The sequence below is a fragment of the Atractosteus spatula genome, chromosome 3, assembly GCF_055471065.1.
Source record: "Atractosteus spatula isolate fAtrSpa1 chromosome 3, fAtrSpa1.hap1, whole genome shotgun sequence".
Taxonomy (NCBI): domain Eukaryota; kingdom Metazoa; phylum Chordata; class Actinopteri; order Semionotiformes; family Lepisosteidae; genus Atractosteus; species Atractosteus spatula.
This window is the reverse complement of record NC_142708.1, coordinates 25,224,291-25,247,057: the sequence shown is the minus strand read 5'-3', so window position 1 is coordinate 25,247,057 and position 22,767 is coordinate 25,224,291. Positions and strand designations below refer to the sequence as shown.

Genomic DNA, 22,767 nt, shown 5'->3' with positions numbered 1-22,767 from the left:
TGGTAAAATAATAAAGATGATTTGATTTTATTTCTTATTTGTTTAAAACACAAAATATTTAAAAAGAAGACAAATTGTATTAAATCAGTGAGTTATAACATTGGAAAGCAAAACATATTTGAAACTTATCTGAGATGCATTGAGTATAATAGCTTTCATATTTTGGACTGGCCAGTTCATAAACCAGCTAAACTTGTAAACTAAATGATCTGAAACTAAACCTAATCTAATAACCGACAAATGTCATTTCTAATGTATGCTGTGTGACAGCACACCAAATTTAAAAAAACAGCTAAGTCACTGAACTGCACTTTTGGATTGATTAAATTTATAAAACACATCAGCATGAGAAGACGAATGCCAAACATGCACATTATGCCAGCAATAATGCCCAAATCTACCACATTTCAGATGTTTTTGTTCATTTAAAGATATATCTAACGTGATTTCTGCTGCAATTACACAGACATAGAAAAAAACAGTACTAATAACATTACTTAAGTACTGCATTCTCTCTCATTCAGAAGGCATATTTGACAACAATGGACTACTAATCTTAATGGTACTTAAAGCTTGTGAAACAATGTGCAATCTATGTAAAATAATAAATAAATGGGGTTTATAATATAACAAAATGGTGATAAGATAATAATTTTCAATAAAATCAACAAAACAGTTCTATTAACAATAATGTGTTTGCACATTCACATATATTGTGTTATGCAAAGGAACAAGTAAAGGTTTATTCCATGCTGAAAAGAAAAGAGAAACAACGTTCCAGCTGTGCAGCTTTCTTAAGGTGTAATTGTAATTGTAATCAAAATTGTAACACAGCAATAAAATGTAATAAAAATAACATATTAGAAATGACTGATTAACCACCTTATTTACCACGATATTGCAGATGTCCTGTGTGGTTTACTGTTTATCACAGTGAAGCTTTGGGATTTTTGAATTACTGTATCTTCACTGATGAAGTCTCCTGATCTATGATTTAGTTGCTACCACGCACATTCAGTGATGTTTAGGCATCTTTTATGCATTAGAAGGGGGTGTAGACTCAATTTGTGATGTGACAAAATTAGTTTCTATATGTCCTCTGACATGTATGTGTGTAAAATCATAATCTCACATGTGTAGCAGAATAGGTTCGAGTTTTGCAAGGTTGATTAGGTTGATTAAGCAACAGCTGTATCCAGTGGACTGCAGCCAAAGCCTTTTGTAAGGTATTTAGACAAATCTAATAAAGCTGTACAAGTGGGAAAAATCCTGAGATTTTTTTTTTATTTCTTCTACTTCAGGTTCATCCACTGACATTTCCCATAACCCAATACCATAAGTGGGGTTTCAGTTACTGACTACTTCAGAAAGCGATGTGCTGAATGAACTGTTTGCTTACAGAATATTATAATATCTTGGCTTACGAGTGAAGATTAAGTCGATAAGTTTTTTCCAGAACTGACTTCGCAGTTATTCCATTTCACTCCCAATGTGTTCCACAGATTTGTCTTTCTTTTTTAAGCCATACTGAACTATTGTGGAGAGCCTTTATCAAGATGATACTGTACTATGCCCCACATGCATTTTCTTTTTACATTTAGTATTATACTGTATGAAAAATTAAGTATGCTCATATAAATGTATATTTTTTATAATTAATTTTAAATTTGGGTGACAAAATATACAAAAAAATATTTTGCTTCTAACAAAGAACTTTAGATTTCAGTAAATACTTGTTCAATGACTCTTCAAAGTAATTTTTTTTCATTCAAGGAAATTTAAATTTCTGAACTTTATAATTGTGTAGTTTAAATATAAGTATAGTGAGATACAGGATCACGGGATCAGTTCTACAGGACACATGCGGGGACATACTTAGATATCAATGTTGATTGTATTTTTTAAAAGAGCATGCAAATGATCTACTTTGGAAGCATGCAAATATATTGGTGAACCAAGAGAATTCAATAAAAAATAAACAAAATTGTTCTCCCCAACAGGTCCTCTGTGTTTGGTGTCTCCAAATTTATGAAAGATACTCTGTAAAATGTTTTATGCTTTTTTCAGTTTATGTCTTTTAACTGTTGCAGTGACTGACTTTCACTGGAAACCAGTACTGAAATGTAAAAAAAATCAAAAGCTCACAAATTAAATAATTTTAATTACAAACACCGAGCAATTACAAGCACCGAGAATTACAAACACCGAGCAATTAAGGCATATACAGATGATGAGAAGAAGCAGAGAAAGGAGAGGAAGACGTGAACTGCATCAATTAAAAGGTGGTAGGAGAATCCATAGGAAAAACTAAGAGAGTAATGTATGTATAACTGAAAGAAGTGAAGGAGTCCAAATACTGAGCAATATGGATAAGAAGGAATTAGCAGCAATACCCAGGAAATGGAGTTCAGATACTAGCATTAAGATTCTTTTATTTGTGTTAACAAAGACAAACAAGACAGCAAATTCATATTCAAGGAAAGCATGTGAATTAGTCGCATTATATTCATTAGGCATTTGATCTATATAAGGGTATATGTAATGTGCCACTGCTGAACATAGTAAAACACAGGTGCATATTCATAAAATAAAACAGGCAGATATACACCAGCAAGCAGGCATGCAGCTACGTGAGCAAGCAGAACACTGTTTACAGCCAGCAACAGAGATAGGATGGTGAGCTAGGGTAACAGACGAGGTTCAAAGAGGGAAACACAGCACAAAGGGAAGTCCAAACTCAGAGCTGAGGGAAACAGGCAGAATGCATAAACAAAGAGACGCAGTACAAAACACCAGAGGGAATCCAATGAACAAAGTCAGGGCAAAGCAAGGGAAACAAACATATTCAGGAACTTGAAATGTACTGCCAGAACACAGCTTATGTACTCCTATTAAGTCTCAGTCAAAATGAGTCTTGTACCACCTGGAGGCAATTATCTACCACACCCTCAGGTGGTACAAGTCTCCTATCAAATTAATTACCACAGTAACTGGCATAGACTGACAGGAGATGTTAAGTGTTGCTGGCTACAATATAAGATCACTTTATTAGCCATATACAATTTCTGGCATTAGGAATTTGTCTTTTCACATACCTCAGCTTGCTCTTCATGAGACACAGACACACAGACAGGGAGAGAAGCTTGGTGGGTCAAGCTACAGTATATAGATAATAGCTTGACCCACCACTCATCTGCAGTGATGAGCATGACATGTACTGTATATACTTATATTTCTGTTCACACAACCAAATAAACAAATACATGTTAAAGTGAGAAGTAATAATAATAGTTAACATAGTAGAAGTAGTATAGATAAGTAGTAATAATAGCATAATTAATTTTAGTAATAATCCACACAATACACAGAGCACTTTATCCTACAGAGGTATTCAGAGAGCTATAACCTACTTAGGCAGATGCAGGGCGAGATGCCCATAACAGCCTTTACATACTGTACATGCACATACTGTACAGTACATTCCAGCAACATTTAGGAATGCCAGTTACCCTAGCCATCATGTCTTTGGAAGCATATACACCCAAGAAAGGGCAGAACATGCAAACCCCACAAAAGCCTACTTAGTCAGGTATCAAGGCAACAGCACTAACTGTCAGACCACTATGTCAAAGGACAAGGATAATGAAGATGTCACCTTCCACAGTGTTTGACCATTCATTCAATCAAATTCAACATCTTGAGCCAACCTGTAATAATATGTGTTTCGTTTGGTCAGGAATCCTTGCAGCTGTGTGTATCAGGCAAACTTTTAAAGGCAACCCTTTAAAGAATGTTTGAATTGCAAAACCCACTTTTATTACTCCTTTTGGTTATTGTAATGTACATTTTAAAATGATGTTGCAGAAAACATTTATATTTGAAAAAATGTAAATGATACCAATATTTCAGTCTTACTATTTTTCTTATCCATGATTGTGTTTTATAAAAGCCCACATCCAGAAAGTCCTATGTTTCTTAGCTACAGTATGTATTCTTTTTTCTCTTAAGATTTGAAAGGAGCTCTAGACATAGCAAATGTCATTAGCATATTAATATAATCAAAAAATAACCTGTTCTGTCTGTTTTAATAGCTTTGCGAGTTTTTTTTCAGGTTTTTCCAGTTTAATGTACAATTAAAAACATAACACTATAGAAACAAAATGGTGTTCTAATACATTTACAGCATGGCATTTTTGCAGGTGGCACAGTGGTTAACATTGCTGTCTCATGATTTTAGGGCCCTGGGTTCCATTCCCAGGTGTCATCTGTGTGGAATTTGTATTCCTTGATTTGGTTTCCTCCCCCAGCCCAAAGACTTACTCAGCTCTTGAGAAAATTGACCCAGGTGTAAGTTTGTGCACGCATATGTTTGTGTGTGCCTTGCAATGGAGTGGTATCGTGTCCAGCATATGTCCTGCCTTGTGCTGGGACAGGCTCTCCCATGACACATTAGTGGATAAAGCAGTTAGAAAATGGAGGGATGTATTAGTAAAAAGACTGAACACTTTTAAGTTAGCAATAATCAGAAATAAATCAAAAAGCTATTAATAATAAATTACCGCAATATAATTAAGTCTTCCTCACTATGGTAAGAAATAAGAGTAAAAACATGTTGCCAAAACCATTTCTCAAACCCATTGCCCTTTGTCAGAGCAGTGTATACTGTTGAGTAAGTGCTGTAAATTGTCTAAACCTGGATACAATGGAATTTGATCCTAGGTGAACTGTTCAGCTTCAGGCACCCCCTTTTCTGTTCCTCAAATAAAAACCAGAGCTTACTAGAGAAAAGACTTTTCTAAACCATTGTGAAATCTTATGTTCTATCTAATTTTATTTTTTATGTTTTATTTTTTACTATTCTTGTCACATAGTATGTGTAAATTCAGTTTTACATAGTGGGAGGGCTTGGTGCTTAGGAATGAAGAAATAAGAAGACATGTTATTTGTAGAACACAGAAGGGCAATTAGGTATCTGACCATATAAGCACAAAAGACCTGATGTACTGTATATAAATTATATTCAACAACTTAAATCAATTGTAGCGAGATTTGAACATACTCAGAGTGGACCATGAAAGGGTGGAGGTACAATACAGAGTATGTACTGCAAAGACAGTCAGAGCTAAAAGAAGGGAAGAAAAATGAAAACACCAACTTGAGTTTTGTAATGCATATCAGGTAGAGACAGAATAAAGAAAACAATAAAAAGCAGAAGAAAAAAAACATTTGAAAATTAAAACATAACAGATGTAAGGTGTAAGAAATGCAAAAGTAAATAAAACAACTGTCATCTATGAGTACAGATAAATATTTTTGTTATTATATCAATATTTCGCCTCTATTTGTTTTTGAAAAATTCAAACTTTTGTGCCTAAAGATCTTTAGTTGGTACTTTTAAAAACAATATTGTCTTTCGTATCATACCATACTACAGTGGGCTGTAAGATATGCTAAACAGCTCACTGTTTGAGATTGTTTTTATTGTACTGTCTCAGCATTTTCCTGTAGGCACTGCCTTAAAAATGTCTTGGCTTGGCAACAGTGCTAGATCCCAAGACAAATTCAGACCCAGCTGTACTCAATAACCACATTACTCACTGCAGTTTCTACCTTGACATTGAGAGGGCTACTGCAGTGCTGTGTCTTATTGAAAGTTGAGAGTTCAAGGGGAAAATGAAGGAAAAGAAATCAAATACCTTTCATAAAAGGTACTCATGTATCATGCTGTACAGAAATAACAGATAGCACGTTTTTGCATCTTTTTCTTTGAATTGAGAAACTTAACCAGCAAAAGATAAAAGTAATTATTTTTGTATTAATATCCACTGTAATATCCACTGTTGCAGTGCAGTTTCTACATCAGCGGCTCACTGCACACATACAGTACATACACAATGTTATTTACATTTTAAATAGTGAGGAGATTTATTTATTGTTTCAGAAGTGTTTTTCCTTTGGAGAACAAAACACTGATCTCAACTCATGAGATGTCACCACAATGACAATTTTGATAAAAAAGTAAACTACAGTGTTTGATATTTAATTTAAAATTGCCAAAACAAATTAAAGAAAAAAATATATATAAAGAGCCATTCAAAAACATGTGATTGTAATTAATGAAAGAACAGTAGAAGATGTCCATGCCCCACATGAATCACGATAAATAAAGGATTAACAGAAGGCAATGATAGTAAGACAAGATGCCTCAACAACTAAAACATAACAGATCAGTCCAGAGAAAATGGGTGAGCACGTCTGAGGGACAATGTCCTAGACAGCAGGTGATCATGAGTTAGATTTATTTGTGTAATAATTTTAGACTGTAGTTGGTACAATATGGTTGATTTCAGTAAAAGATTTTATTGTCCTGATAGATACTAATTTGTGTGGAGATGCTGCGGTGAGTATTACTGTATAGGATGAGTGATTTTTTGCTTCAATCTGATTTTTTTTTTCAGAGAGTTTTTGGTGCTTGGATGTTGCGATGGACTAATTGTATCCCAAAACTGAGTCGGTCAGATCAAAACCAAGGATTATTGAATTTAATACATTTACAGGAGCTTTTATAAAAAGTTTTGATTGTTTCACGCTCATACTTTTAGGTTTTGGGAACGTGTCAAAATCCAACGTCTGGTGAGGTTCAGATTTAGACTGCAGATCGGTTCAGTTGACACCCCAGCTAGGGTTAGCGTTAGCATTCACTTACTACTTAGACAATTTTTAAGCTCAGCGCTGGATTTTTGGGCCAAAGTCAGCTATAGGACAAGTCATATTTTGCTGCTATATGATTTTTTTTTCCTGAGACTTTTTGGTGCTTGGATGGTTCGATGGACACATCGGTGATTATATCCCAAAAGTGAGTCTGGCGGATTAAAAAAATCATTACTGAATCTAATACATTTGCGAGTGCTTTTATCAATGGTTTTCATTGTTTCACACTCATACTTTTAGGTTTTGGGAACATGTCAAAATCCAATGCCTGGTGAGGTTTAGATATAGATTGCAGTTCTGCCTAGCTGACACCAGAGCTAGGGTTAGGGTTAGCATTCTCTTACTACTTATTTTACTTACTACAATTTTTAAGCAAAGCATTGGATTTTGGGGCCCATGTCAGCTACAGTATCGTAACCGTTGTTCAAGCCATCTGGTCAGTCAACAGTAGTGCGAAGATGTGGAGAGGAATCTCATTAAACACAAGAACTCTTTTTGTACAGAATGTTGGCAATCTTACTAATCAGAGATATAAGAGAGGTACTGTATATCCAGAGGATAATCAACAGACCTTAGTATTTTGTTATTATCTTGTAGAGGATTACCTAGAAGGGACAAGGAGTACATGTAGATCCAACAAGTCTCGAAGAAGTGAATGAAGGGCCTTTTTCAGGCAGATCAAGTACTTTTAACACAGTATGTCAACATCTGATACAAATCACAATTAACTTATCCTGTAATTTTGTTGTATTTGCATAAATAATCATGGTTTACCACATTTAGCTGAGCGTGCATGTACAGCATCATTCATTCCACAATCTAGTGCTTAGCTGAACAAATCAAACTAATGAAAGAGGAACTAATTGTAAAACAGAAAGCTTTGGCTAATGTGTCTTGCTTTAAAAAAAATAAAAATGTTATACTGTAACTATAATAGCATTGCACACAGCAAGGTCATAATTATCATAAATAATTAACATCAGAAAACACAAGGATTGCATTAATCCAAACTGCTGTGTATAGTATTTTGTCAATTCTACTTCCTGTAGTTTGCTATGGGGTCGAGGGGTTCAGCAGAATTGCTGTTGGTCCTTCATTTCCTTTGGTTTGATTTTGAGAACTGCCTTCTTGAGTTCAAACCACAAATTTTAATTTGGATAGAAGTCTGGAGATGATGTGAAATGTTGAGAATATTTATTTTGTGGATAATTTACGGCTCTGTGGGTAAGGATCTGCGCCTGTGGCTGGAAGGTTGCCGGTTTGTATCCCACAGCCGGCAGAAGGATCCTACTCTGTTGGGTCCCTGAGCAAGGCCCTTAACCCCAGCTGCTCCAGGGGTGCCGTATAAATGGCTGACCCTGCGCTCTGACCCCCAGCTTCTCTCTCTGTCTGTGTGTTTCATGGAGAGCAAGCTGGGGTATGCGAAAAGACAAATTCCTAATACAAGAAATTGTATATGGCCAATAAAGTGATCTTATCTTATTTTTCTCAGTCTGGATGTATTTTTTGTATAATTGTCATGATGTCCATTTTTGATCACATTTGAAGTTGTTGGCAGAGGTAACCTGGTATTGGTCCTGGTAGCTGATGAAGTTTGCGATTGCTTCTGCCTTAAGAAGGTTTCCATAACCAATAAATGTAAAATAACACCATATTTTACAGTGGGCTTGAGTATTATCTCAAGATGAGCTTCAATGTTTATGCTGAAAATACTGTAACAATAACCTTGTCCAAAAACTCTGGTTTTGTTTAATTGGCAGATTGGCTAATTCGTTTCACATTTAACTGTGGTTCACCCTCAGAAAAGCCTTGCTCCTTGCAACCTGACCATAAATGCCACTTAACTTGTTCCAATGGTAGTACAATTATTTAGGATTGGACCTGAAGTTGTCTCCAAAATCCACTGGCTTCACAGCAAGATCCACTTGCATTGTCCATCCAGGCAGGGTTTCCACTAAAATAGCTGCCTTATATTTCTTAATAATAGATTCTACAGTGAAAAGTTGAAGATTCAGCTTTTTGTGGATTCTTTAATAGCCATTCCCCAACTTGTAGAGGTTAATGGCCATTTGCCTATAGTCTTCACAGCTCTCTGTCCTTTAACCTTATGAGGCACATTACTGCATGAACTACAGAATAGGGGAAGGACGTACAGTATAAAGATGTCCATTTACAGTATACCCCAGGTAAACAGAATATTTTTATAGGCCTCTATACCACACCAGAGGGTTCCACTGCAGTTCCAAAGAGTAAAATGTTATTACATTATTAAAGATTTGAATTTGCTGGACTATATTTAAAGAAATACTTTAAATATGAATAAATGTTTAAATACTTTAAATATGAAAAAGTGTGAATAAATGTGACCTTGTGTTTCCTGGAATTCAGTTAATAATTTATGATAAATATGGCTTTGTTCTGTGTAGCTTTATTCTGATTGCAGTATGACAATTTTATATACATATATTTTTAAGCAAAACACATTATCCTCTCTATAACTCATTCTGTAATGTTTTTTGCTCTTATTTCATGGGGGTTATGAATAAATCTTGAGGGGACTTTATCATAATAAACATACAGTATTAAAAACTATAGCAAGAAATTCCACTTTTGATTTCTGTCTCCCTGCTGAAGTTGGATGATAGACTACAAAATATACTGTATGTTTCTCAAACATTGTCATATACAAAGTATATTTTGGCACGATAATTCTTTAATTTTTTTAGAAAAGCTTAAATAGTTCTTATATATAAAGAAATCATTCTTGTGAGAATCTCTGCTGTAAGACAGACTGCTCATTGTGTAAGTCTTAGTATTTGTAACTCTTAATTTTTATTATTAAATGGTTGAAGAGGAGTGTTACAGATATTATATATACTGTATATCTCTAGGATCTCAAAGATGTTTATATATAAAAGCTGCAGATCACAGCTATGTTACTATAATATGTTACTTTATTATGTTAAAACATTTCTGTTTGCATTGAATGTTGATCTTTCTTGCTTTTGTGTTTTCTTGATCATTGTTATATACTGTACTGTAATGTAGGGTTGCATTTAAACATCAATGCCCACTATGAAGTCAAAAAATATAAAACAAACTTAAAATACAAAATTTAATCTAATTATAGTCCATAAAATATTAGATTTTGCATGCCCCAGAATTTGACATGCACAATATTACCATGCATGACCAATACAAAACATGAAAAAGAAAACAAATTGAAGATTTCTACATATCTAAATTAAATTTCACTATGTTTTCATTTTTTCTTCCAAATAATGGAATGCCATGTCATAAAACCTTGACTCTGACATGGTGGTCCTTTTGACAATCACAGAACTCTTAACCATTTACAGATTTTTTTTCTTACGCTGTAGAACAAAATCTATTTCTAATCTTCTCCACATATGCCTTGCGTATTTTATTAACCTCCTGAAATTCTATTCCTACAAACATATAACTGTTTGCTCCTGATGTCAAACTCAGTCGTCCATTCCTTTTTTTGACAGCTTGACCTGAGGCAAAGACTCATATTGGCAATATATGGGAGCATAGATGAAAATGTTATGTTGTGTAGTCTTAACATGTAATTAAAATTATGTTCAGGGCAGATTTTCCTACAGTCTGAGGTGCAGAATTTAAACACTTTTTTTCTGATTTTTGACATACTGTATCTTTTTAAAACACTATTTTATTTCATTCATAATAATTAGAAGATACAGTATATAAAAATAAACTTTTTCCTTTTTTATTTTACTTTTGAACACGACATACTGTATACTGTAACATAACATTAAAGGGGAATACATAAAATGTAATATAAGGCAAAACATATACTGTATACAGTATATAAATATAGTCAAAGTCAAGGCAAAATAAATATGTAAGTATATCAAACCATAAACCATTACCTTTAACATCAGTTGTATATTTAAGAATATAAAGTAGAATCAACACCCTTCGAATGAATGTAAGCAAAAATGACTTCCAATCACTCTGGAATTCATGTCTTCTAAAATTAAACTTTATTTTGACTACATAAATCGTTACAACAGGATTGGAGAGGACAATAAAACAGAAATTCTTTCAGCTGGAAAGACTACTTCCTCCATTCTTTGCAAGATAAGCCTTAAGGGTTTTTGCTCAAACTCTACATCGTTGCAGATAGACATGGCAATTAGACAGTGAGGTTGCATGCGTGTCTTTGAAGAGGGCTGAAGTGCAGTGATTTGGAGCAAGTACATTTCCTAAGAGATTTCCCTTATTTGCGTGGACATTTGATTGACAGCTCAATGATACAGTATTTCTACACAGTCTCACATTTTCTCTTTGATACATTTTAACTAATTGAAAGACACCACTGTCTGAAAGTAAACTGGGGAACGTGTTTAAACTGTTTGCATTAAGATACGCTCTTGGTTGCTAACGTTGTATGCTGCAGTTACCACTGTAGACTGAAGTACACTGCCCACAGCTAGTTGTACAAGTTATCGTTTTTAACAAGAAGTCCATTTTGGAAGTGCAAGGTAATTTTGTTACAGATCTCACCAGAACTACATGGTAAATGCTTCATCCGTCCGTTTTCCATCTGTGAGGTAGCAGGAACTCATCACAGCAAGATGGTAAATAATATTTGTGCTAAAATATACTGTATAATGAAATAGACTGTAATTTAAATGTTAATGTCAAATTATTAATTCATTCACTCATTTGTAGTTACTACATTTGAAATTTAGATTGAAGAAACTGTAAAGAAATTACACTTGTCTCTTTGCAACTTGTTAGCTATCTCATAGCCTATGAGACTATAAGATCACTTTATTAGCCCTATACAATTTCTTGCATCAGGAATTTGTCTTTTTTCACATATCCCAGCTTGCTCTCCATGGGACACACAGACAGGGAGAGAGAAGCCTGGGGTCAGAGCACATGGTCAGCCATTGTACAGCACCCCTAGAGCAGTTGGGGTTAAGGGCCTTGCTCAGGAGCCAACACAGTAAGATTCCTCTGCAGGCTGTGGGATTTGAACCAGCAACCTTCCAGCCATAGGCACAGATCCTTAACCACAGAACCACCACACCAGTTACTTACTGTACCTGTTGTTACGCCCCAATGAGCTCCAGCACCGCCGCATTAGCTCCACCAATTACCAATGCGCCTTCCACACACGCTGGAGACTCATTGGGGCTCATTGATCTCTACGAGATCAGGTCGGGCCTATCAGGCCAATTAGGGAACCTTGCACAGTATTTAAGCCCTGAGGAACCATTCCTGAGGGCTCAGACATTGAGTCACTAACCCTGCTTTGGTTTGTCTCTGTTTCAGGTTCTCAGAAGTATTTCTCAGTGTTTCTTAATCCTCAAGTTTCCAGTTCCTCAGTCATCAATGCCACTAATCATCTCTTCATCACCTCAGACCTCAGCCTCTGCTCTGCCTGCTTCAGCTGCGCAGCTACTGCCTCAGCTGTTTCCTCAGTCTCAGCTCTGTTTGTCCTCTTCAGTGCTGTCATTGAATAAATTATCTTGATTGCCGCATATCTTGGCTCATTGACTCTAATTTTCGCCGAGCCCGTTTCAACATCTTGTCGGGTCTGGCGTAACACCTGTAAGTTCTTTAAACGCGTATTTATACACATAAACTGTATCTATTAATTTACACGTTATTTCATAAATATATAATAATTAAATCTGTGTAGTAAATGTACCCCCACATATGCAGATAACTATGATCTTTGACCTTAGCGTTTTACCTATTTCCATTGTGTTTGAAACTACATTCCCTGTAAGGTTCTTTTCCAGTCTGGTACATGGTAACAGCTGAATAGCTTTTATCTTCAATGTTTTTACTTTGCCTACTATTTTATTTCCATCTTACACAACAGTAAAGCATACACCTACACAGTATGTACACCTGTAAACTCCCTCATAATTGTTTTTCTGCATAGCTTTGTTTTGATAGTTTTACAGAATGGAATTTGTGACCAATGCTAAAATGTAAAATCAGAAATAAGTCTTACGTTGGTCTTTTTCTTGATTGCTGCCACAAGCTTTAATGGTCTCGTAAACTGAAATAACTGTAAAATGTTTGTGCCCATTTTAAATAAAAATCTGAAAGGAGCTTTACAAAGAGTAATGGAGAAAAAAAGTATTTATAACAAAGCAATTTTGCCTTAGATGTTTACAGATCTACTGTATTTATTTTAAATATAAAACTGAGCAATACATACTGTACATACTGTAATCATGTTTTTATCTCTTGTATGTTCTATACTTGATGACTTGAAATTATTCAGCTTACATGGATTCTGAGGAATTTTCTTTTTCTTTCAGCTATTTGCTCACAATCAACCAATATGCCTCATAAAAAGCAATCCCATTGAGCTTATAAATACAGAACTAAACTGTGTCAGGCCAAAATGCACAAGATATAAACAATATAAGCAAATTCTCCTCTGCTGGAGTACTAGTATAACAGAGACCAAACAGATGCTCATGGTCTTTGTTGTATCTCTTAAACAAGGATTCACCAGCTCCTTTGTACAGCAGAAAGAGAAAATGAGAGTTGCTTTAATAAATGCATATTGTCAGTGAAACAAAGACTCTTTCATACAAAACCCAAAAGCTCTTCCTCATTAGCACAAATTAGTCTTGACTATTTGACCCACTTTCCCATGATTTTGTCAAATGTTTTTTCAGAAGTCACTTAGCCTTGAAAATGACCCAGAGTTGGGGTGTTTGCATCACTGTATGGAAGAGTGCTGCTTTTGTAAAGCCACTGCCAAGAAATGACAAACCACTCTGAGTTAGTCTGGCAAACAGGCAAGCACACCAAGATTCATCCAGGGTTTTTGTATCTCTACACTGGAGGCAGAACAGAAAAAAGGCACACAGAAAAAAATCAAAATTAACTGCACTCTTTCTGGTGCTGAAGCCACACAATGAAGCTTAGATTCTGATCTGAGCACGTAGACATTCCTAGATATATTTTATGCAGTACTTCTTCTTAAATGAACAAAATGAGTAATTCTGAGTTTATCTTGAAAAATGTAATTAAAATAAAAACCGTTTCTTTTAGTTATGAAAAGATTATTATTAAGTTATATAACTACAGCACAAACCCGGGAACACATGCCTCACACTATATTGGTTTGATCTGCAACATCAAATACCACCTCTCTAAATAACATGTTGATGTGCACTTTTTCAAATGTTTAATTAAATATAGAAATAAGTACTTTTCAGCCAAGCTTCCAGACAGCAATATTAAGGAAATACAAACACTATGTACAGTGTACACATTTGGCTTACATTGCAATTATTATTGACAGATTTCTACAGGATCTAGTGAAAACAGACAATTACTTAAGGGAAGGCAACACGTCTCACAGCTCATTCTGTCTTAATATGATGTTGAACTCTCATGCAGGATTGCTGAAGTCTGCCAATTTCTTGGATTATTTTCATAATCACTTTCAGGATTATTTTTCTTATTTAATAAATTTACTGCATAATTAAAAACCAGCATGGTTAAAAGGTTTACAAAACATAAGATTATCAAATACAACAATTCAAATGCTACAGGAAACCATCAACATACAAATGATTGTCTAATAAAGATATTTTTGTTCCGATTTACTCCTAATTTGTGCATGAAATGTATGTGTATGAAACATGATTTTTAAAATAAATTATATATCTTTCTGTTTGTTTGTTTGTTTGTTTGTTTTCTGCAGTGCACTTTACATTAATCGGTCCAACGTAAAAATTACTTCTTTACAACTAAATGTAATTTTTCTTGTATTTTTTGCATTTCCTTTAAAGTCTGAATAATTGTGTTGGTTTAAAAATAATGTACCCAAGAAGCAGAAGGCTTGTACAACAGTTAAAACAATTACTATGTAATTGAAAATGTAATCATAGTGAGGATCACATAACTACTTTGATTACAACAGAATACGTTGCTTGGCATTTAAATAAAAATAGGTGTTTCCCAGATCTGTTTCCAATGCTATTGCACTTACAATATATCAAAAAGATTATCAGCAAGTGTAAAAGAATAAAACGTGGTTCTTGAATTCCCTATTTTGCCTTCCTGAAACCTACACACTGCATTTATTACCTATATCATATTACCATTTATTATATACTGTATATATAGCCTTACAACTATACTGTAATTTGGTGGTGGTAAGGCACAAAATCGTTATAGTATCCTCTGTACATGAAATCAGTGCAAGTAAAATTGTTAACAGAAAGCCTCTGAAACGTCTTTGTTTGCTTGAGCATATTAATTCAGTACTTTTCAAACAAATGCCCATTTATATTAAAACAATATATTATGGATATTCTATTTATATTTGAGGTGGCAATCTGTTGTGTTTGTGACTGAGATCCTACAGTATATTTATAAAGTTTTTAATATTATAGAAAAATACAAACTTCTATTCTAGTTAATACTACAATGATAATAGTATATTACAATAGATAATAGTATAATAGTATTTGTCTCTATGAGGCAAGAAAACTTGTCCAGCTATACTGAACCTTTTCCATATTTTTCATCTTCAAACTGAAATGCTTGTATAACCCAGATCATGATACTGTAGCTCAATGATACCAGAATTCATGCATTTACAGCATTAGTACATTGTTGCCAGAAAGGTGTTCAGACACTGATATTTTCATGGGCTAGGTATCACTTTCAATTTATAAGTATTTTTGAGCTTTTGTGCACTAGGAAGCAGTAGTACGAGATGAGAATTTGACCTCCACCCAAACATCTGCTACAGTAAATAAACCACTAACCTCATAAGAAAATGCAATTTGTCTTCAAATAATTCTCACCAACAGTTAACCAAACAACATAGCCTATCAGTGTATACCAGTGGAGAAAAATTATAACCAATAAAAATTTAACATTCCTTTTAGGTACAGTATACAGTATCTATTAATTTGTTATAGTCCACTGACAAAGGGAATTTAAATATTAAACAAAAAGATGTGAATGAGTCATGAGTGTAGAGGCAAAAACGTATCATGTAATTATTGGTATCATAGGTTTCATGCCCATTTTACATAAAATGTATAATTAAAGTTGTTCTGTGCTGGTGTGTGTACCTACACATATGTATATTCAACTGCTCCCAGGACACTATGTCTGTTGCTGCTTATGAGAGATGGGGAGATTAATATTTCCCCCTTGCTTGTTTTAAAGTTTAGCATATATTTTAAGACAACTTAAGCCTAGTTGTGTTGTGTATCCCAAAAATGTCTGAGTTAAAACCATGTGCGAAAAGTCTTCTCAGGATTACAGAAGAATGTATCTCATGTAACATGTTGAATCCATCAGCAATTCCCTTAAGATATGTTGCACATTTGGAAACAACAGTACTAACGAATGATATCAATATATTTACCATTAAAAACACGTCATGCTGATCCAGCATTTCAGGAAAAAGATTCACTTACTTGTGACCCATCTCATGGGCAATTGTGAAAGCAAGACTGAGCCCATTGTCTTCAGCCAAAATGCACTTTCTTTTCTCACTGCACATTCCACTAAGATATGCGATTCCTATAAAAAAGTTGAATCAAAATACATTTGATCAAATGACAAAGAACAATGTTTAATTGCTAACACGGTGTACTGTATGTTTGTGTTCAATAAATATGATCAGTACTTTAAAAACTGAAAACTGTGGTAAATCTGAGTTCTGTTTCTCATGTAGATATTGGATACTGAATATCCAGTCAGTGATGAACGCTAGAACATCTTCTGAATCTCCTTCCTTGCATCTTGAATCTCTGTGAAAGTTATTGCAAAAAAACAGACATTTTCTGTATAAGCAGTAAAGGACTATTTGTTCTCTAACAAGAATGTAAAAAGTGTTGGCTACCTTTAGATCATTAATGTTTGAAATGACAAGTGCAGACTTTACTCTGAGCAATGGTACAGTATAATAGGTACAATAAAGACCTAAATTCTGGACCATTAAAAAAATAATTCCACACCTCCAAACAGAGCTAGTGCTACTGCTAATAACAGCAAAATACATAGAAATAATAATGATAATAGTATAAACAACAAACAAAAACAGATTTATTTCTAAACAGATATATTTAAGTTTATTAGCCAAACACTTAAATGAAAGTGAGCCATCCTGGTTAATGCACAAACCCTATATTTCATATATGTATATGAAAATATCATATACAATTGAAAAGCATACACTTCCTGTTGAACACCCAATCCAAATCATACAAGTTAAAATTATAATGAATCGGCTTCATACTTTATGGGCAGGAGCAGCATACTGTACATAGTTTAGAACCTGCTTAGAGATAAAGATTATGGATGCAACTTTACAGGTGCATAACTGAAAAAGCTCTGGTTGTTGATAAAATGTACAAAGTTTAAAATTCAATCAGGGCTTGGTTGATGCAGGACACCAATTTTTGCCATGAATTTAATACTTTATCTGTCCTAGTATTTGTGCCTATTATTACGTTTTTCAGCTTCCCAGTCTTCAATTACAATCAGTTTCAAAAGTGGGAAGAATTGTGGGAGAACTTTCTATAAGTTTCCAGTGTTTGGAAATCTATAGTATAGATTTAAACTAATCTGGTAATCTGACTACCATTTCTTTTTTTCTGTAAATATGTAGCCCATTAAATCAACTCATGATTAAAAACGTTCTGAGAAATGGTATGGATCACTGTAGTTAGCACACAGTTAACACTGATGATTACTAAGGTTTATGCATAAAGTAAGACTGCAACACGACTGACATTTTTTTTCCTCACAAGTTAAACTTCTTCTGTCATGGAAACTACTCCTTCAATTGAATCGAAACTTCTCAGATTTTAAGAAAAGCTAAAACTTCTAATTTGTCCCACACAAGTCACTCTCAATACTTAAACCTGCTTCAGACATGCACCTGATATTTTGCAGCAGTAATTTTTTAAAATAGTCCTGTACACAGTTGTTTGGTCAATCAACTACACACTAACTAGAGGTTCATGGGCTTAGCACTAATTAAATTGGTAAAATAACAGGATTTTGAAAGGGTTTTCTTGTGAAATCCCTAATTAGCAATCTGACTACTTTTTGTGTTGTTAATATACAGTACATGATGCTGTACAAAATTCTACCATTAAAATCTTTGACTGCTTCATTGCTTCACTATATAATATCATGACACTAGAAATCACTTGGTACCTCTCCAAAATGTTCCAGCATTCTAATTTCAGTTCCAATCCTGCTGTATTTTAAACTGTGTCAGATTGGCAAATCAGATTTATTTTAATTCCCATGACCAAGAAGTAACTCAAGAAAAAATACAAGGAAAATAATTCAATGAAAAGTCATTCTGAGTGAAAACAGGCAAAAATAAGGATGTATGAAATTCCATACACCATTACTCGTTCAAGTTTACATATATCACACTCTGGCACTTACTGCACCTAAAGCTTCAGATTTCAGGCTGCTTTCTCTCAGGATAAAAGAGAGCTTTAATCTTCAAAATCTGCCTAATACATCAAAAGTGCAATTAATGCGGTGTGGTTTTACTCCTTATTAAACACAGTTGAGCTTTTCAATAAAAAGGCTACTTGATGTAAATCACCCTCTTATTTAAAAGAAGTTAGTTTCATGTCTGTTTCATGCTTATTAATTTCATGTGTAAGGAACAGCTGTATCTCCTTAGTACACACAACATCATGCTAAATGAAAGCATTTTTTCTTTCTCTATATATCTATGTCCTGACATGTATTGGCTTCCTATAACTAATCCAAGTGTAAACGTCTAGAAACTTCTAGAAACTGATCCAAGTGTAAACTTCTTGAAGTCAAAGAAAATAGAAAAAACATGCCTTTATTGCTACTTTTTAAAATCAATTTATTATTTTCTAATGGATAGCCAATATATTGCAAAATATCATGTAGCTATTTTACATCACACCACATCAAAACACTTTTGAATAAGTAGAGCTGTGAAACCATAATTGATAATGTGACACCTTTTCAGGAGACAAGGCACCAATCTGAAACTATTCGCTAATGAAAAATAGCTCTATCTGCTTTTCTCTCCAATGTATATTCAGTGACTTTCTTCCTTTATTCTTGTGAGCTTTGGCAGTTCATTTGATGTTCTTGGATTTGCAACAGCTGAATATTAATTGGCTTTAAAAACTGTTTTGGTGAAATACAGTATGTATTGACCTTCTCTTTCAAGATATGAAACAAATTGACTTAATGTGATTTTTTATTAAATTCTTTAATATATTAAAGATCAGCATTCTTTGGTGTTAGCAAACATGTTTCACATTTTGCTTTTATTCTGTGTTGTATGCAATACACTTAACCAAAGTTCTGCCATGAGTATTCAAGTAAACATCAGCCCTGACTTTGAACAGCTCATGCTAATGTTGCAATTTCTGAACTCTTTTCAATGCTTTATGTTGTTTTTACATGTATTTTTTTATGTTCCAAATGATGTTCCATCTTTATTTTTTTTAACGAAGTACTGTATTACAGAACAAGACCTACAAGTTTCTAAGAGCCACACACCAAAGATGAAACTTCTGTTGTAATAGGCAACATGCAAATTGATAAATCACCCGGCCCAGATGGGGTCTATCTAAGAGGATTTATTAAAGATTCAAATTCCAGTGTTCCCCCCCAAATTGAATTCTATGCTTACTGAATCTTTTTCACATTCAGTCTTATTTTCTACAGTGTATAAAACTTCAATGTCACTATTTCTAAAGAAAAATTAAGATCAGCATGACTGTAGCTCATATCTCCCCATTTCACTCCCCAATACAGATGTTAAAGTAATTGCCAAAGCCTTGACTGCATTGAATCAATTCCCTCCTCCATAATCTCTCCAGACAAAAGAGGTTTTGTGTGGGGTAAGATGCCATATTTCAATCTTAGGTGTTTTTTTTAATTTTCTACATTTACCTTTAAGATAGTTGGAGCCGTGGTAGCTCAGACAGCAAGGGTGTCTAGCTCCTGACTGGAAGGTCCCAGGTTCAATCCCAGGTAGGGGCAAGTGATGTAGCTTGCTCTAATTCCTTCCAGATGGCTCCCAGGTCCACTCAGCCTGCTTTCCAAATGAGTACTGGGGGTTAATCCTTTGGGGGGTAATAGGCTGGCCAGAGTGGGATGCTGACCCCATTACCTCCACCTCCAGTGTTGGATGGTTGGGGAAAAATGGTAGCCCATTCCCCCATGGACCTTTATGGCCTGAAAAGGGAACCTTACCTAACCTTTAAAATAACCTTGATTGGACATTCTTCCTTCTCCCTTGAAGGTAGAGAAGGTCTTCAGTTAGGATAAATGCAATTATACTAACTTACATAAATTTGGTTTTGACATCAATTATTAATTGCATTTTGCAGTACAGTATATCCTTGATCTGCACCAACAATACAAATTCGGAATATTTTTCTTTCATTGTGACGCTAGACAGGAATACTCTCTCGCTCCATTTTCTATTATAATATAATCACTGCCTAGTAAACTGTGTAGTAATCCTGATGTACAAAGTATAGACAGAATCTGAGAAACAAAACAATCTTACCTCCACTGACAGATTTTTATCTGTGTGTATTCTCTCTTTTTTATAAGACCTATAATTATCTGATACTCTCTCACATTCCCATATGATTCTACAACAATTATGAATTATGTTCATGAATTTCTCTTCCTCTAAGGAAGGGTTCCGACATGGATCTTTTGGGGGTCCTAGTTTCCTTGTCCCACGGCAAAGGGGCTGGCTGTCAACCAAGCAGGTTAAGACAAATCTCAATATACTGTGCTTAAGCACTACATAAACATCCTCAAATGCATCTAATTCTTGACTTGGTGTTGTTCCTCATGAACATATTCATATAATGATTTTCTGCCAATTTAATCTATCCTTTAGAGCACAGTAAACAAGACTTCAGCTGTTTAAACTGGATAATTTAACTTGTTGGTATTAAAATGAAAATCCTTTCAATGTTTTTTTTTATTTATTTCCACTGTATTCCTGCTTCATTTCAAAGTATTTTTCCATGTGGTAAATAGTTAAGTTTCTTCATTTATTTGGAACAGTACAATGCCTCATATTGCAAAGAATTCTTTTGTATACTTACAAGGGGACTGCTTTACCCAGCTCTATCAACATCCTCTTTTAAGACCATACCAACAAGCTCTTTTAAGACTTCTCCCAGTTTACTCTGTTACATGGAACTCTACCATTATTCATGCATATTCATAAAGAACTACGTGGTATGTTATTCTCTGGCATATCTGTGCACAATTTAGACAGCCCTTTGGGTTACAGTCCTGGTTAATATTTCCCTCATTCAATAATATATTCCTGTTTTCCCCTTGAGTGGAGGGCTTTTCAAATGTTAACAATATATATCGTTAATATGTTAGTTTTTAGTAAATGTCAGTAAAGTAAATGTTAGTTTTTCCCTTTTTGAATTGCTTTAATACTTAAAATGTGTCATTCAGAACCATAGTTTTACTGATTCTTCACTATTCTGACTATAATCTCTTGATTCTGCTTTGCTCTAAATCTTTGATCTACAGGCACTGCATCTTCTATCTCCAGCCATACTCTTTAAATAAATTGATCTCGATTAAAAACTTATTAAAATCTTTATGGGAACACGGCACTTGGTGTGATGTCTTTGACAGCATCAGAAAATCTATTCTAACCAGAGGACATTCCTCCCAAGTCTGTATTCAGCATAAGTTAATTCATTATACATTTTATACCACTTCACCTCTCTAAAACTAAGTTACCCAAAACCTGTCTTAGATTGGCTCCACCCTGCAGCAAATGCAAACAGCAGCTGCTATTCTGCCATGTGCTGTAGACCTGTCCAGTTTGACCCTTGGGTCTTCAATTGTTGTCACTTCCTTTATTTTTTTCAACTTAATTCACTAGACTTGCACTCCCTGAAGTTCCATTTGAAGCAGTTGGCCCAATTAAGATGCAGACTGACATGACATGCCTTAGCAGCAGGGCAGACACGTCTGTGGTTGTTTCCTATTTCCTCTCTGGAGCCCTGTCCATTGAAGGCAGCCTACCCCTTACACGAGCTCAGTGGGCAGCTGTTCCTCCCCCTCACGTTTGAGGGACAGAGGTCCCTCTACAAAATGTGAAAATGTGAATATCGTTACAAGGATTTAAAGTTGCAGCATAGCACAGGTTGTTGCTGAATACAGGTGGTCTTATGAATAGGACTTACTACTTTTAAGACATTTGACTAATGATTGTTTGAACACAATTAAGTTATGGAACAATATTGTGCAATGAAAAGATTTCACAATCATTGTATACTAGTGCAATTAGAATTACCATCACATTTTAAAAAGTCTTTTACCTTGATGTGAATAGCACCATTTTCAGTCTTGCACACTAAAGTGGATTCTTTTATTCATAAACTTTGAACTTTATTCTTTACTATCATTCTCTTCGAATTAGAAAGAAGGGTGTGCAGCATGTAATGTCATTGTAAATCTCAGATGAAAACGAACAACACTGAGTAAATATTTTCATTGTCTTAATCTTAAAAGCTCTTTATATTGACTTTAAAACGTTAAAGTGATTTTTGATTTAGTTTATCTTAATAATAAAACTTATTAAAGATCACAACAGTGGTCAACTGTGAAGAACAAAATGAAAACCAAGATATGACTTCTAATACCCCCGGATTTCTTGTCAATAATGGGGTCATTTGTCAGCAGCACAAAATGGCCTGTGTTTATGTTCATTTAAGGCGTTTTTTTCCACTGTGCAGCAGTAAATTATACATAATTTTAGAATAAAAGAAAAAAAGGTAAAAAATTGGAATGAAACTGGCTGTGAAACTTGTTGATTTGATTGTAAAAGGGAGCAACACAAATCCATTAACCTTCCTTTTTATTAGTTGTACAGACAAGTTTCATTTTTAAGAGCCTTGATCACAGACCTCTAATATATTGTCTCTTGTTCAAATTACAACTTACAGTATGTAAAAGTAACTGCATGAATGTAAGATTTGATGTGCC

At 34.5% G+C, this 22,767-nt stretch overlaps 1 protein-coding gene across 1 annotated transcript in view; it reads right to left on the bottom strand.

Moving 5' to 3' along the window:
• The window catches only part of LOC148837604 (A disintegrin and metalloproteinase with thrombospondin motifs 19-like), a 113,612-nt gene that overhangs the window by 58,542 nt on the left and 32,303 nt on the right, over positions 1-22,767 (bottom strand). Inside the window, exon 8 of the mRNA XM_088911847.1 lies at positions 16,182-16,287. Coding sequence (XP_088767973.1) covers positions 16,182-16,287 — 106 coding nt within the window. The remainder of the gene's footprint in view (positions 1-16,181; positions 16,288-22,767) is intronic.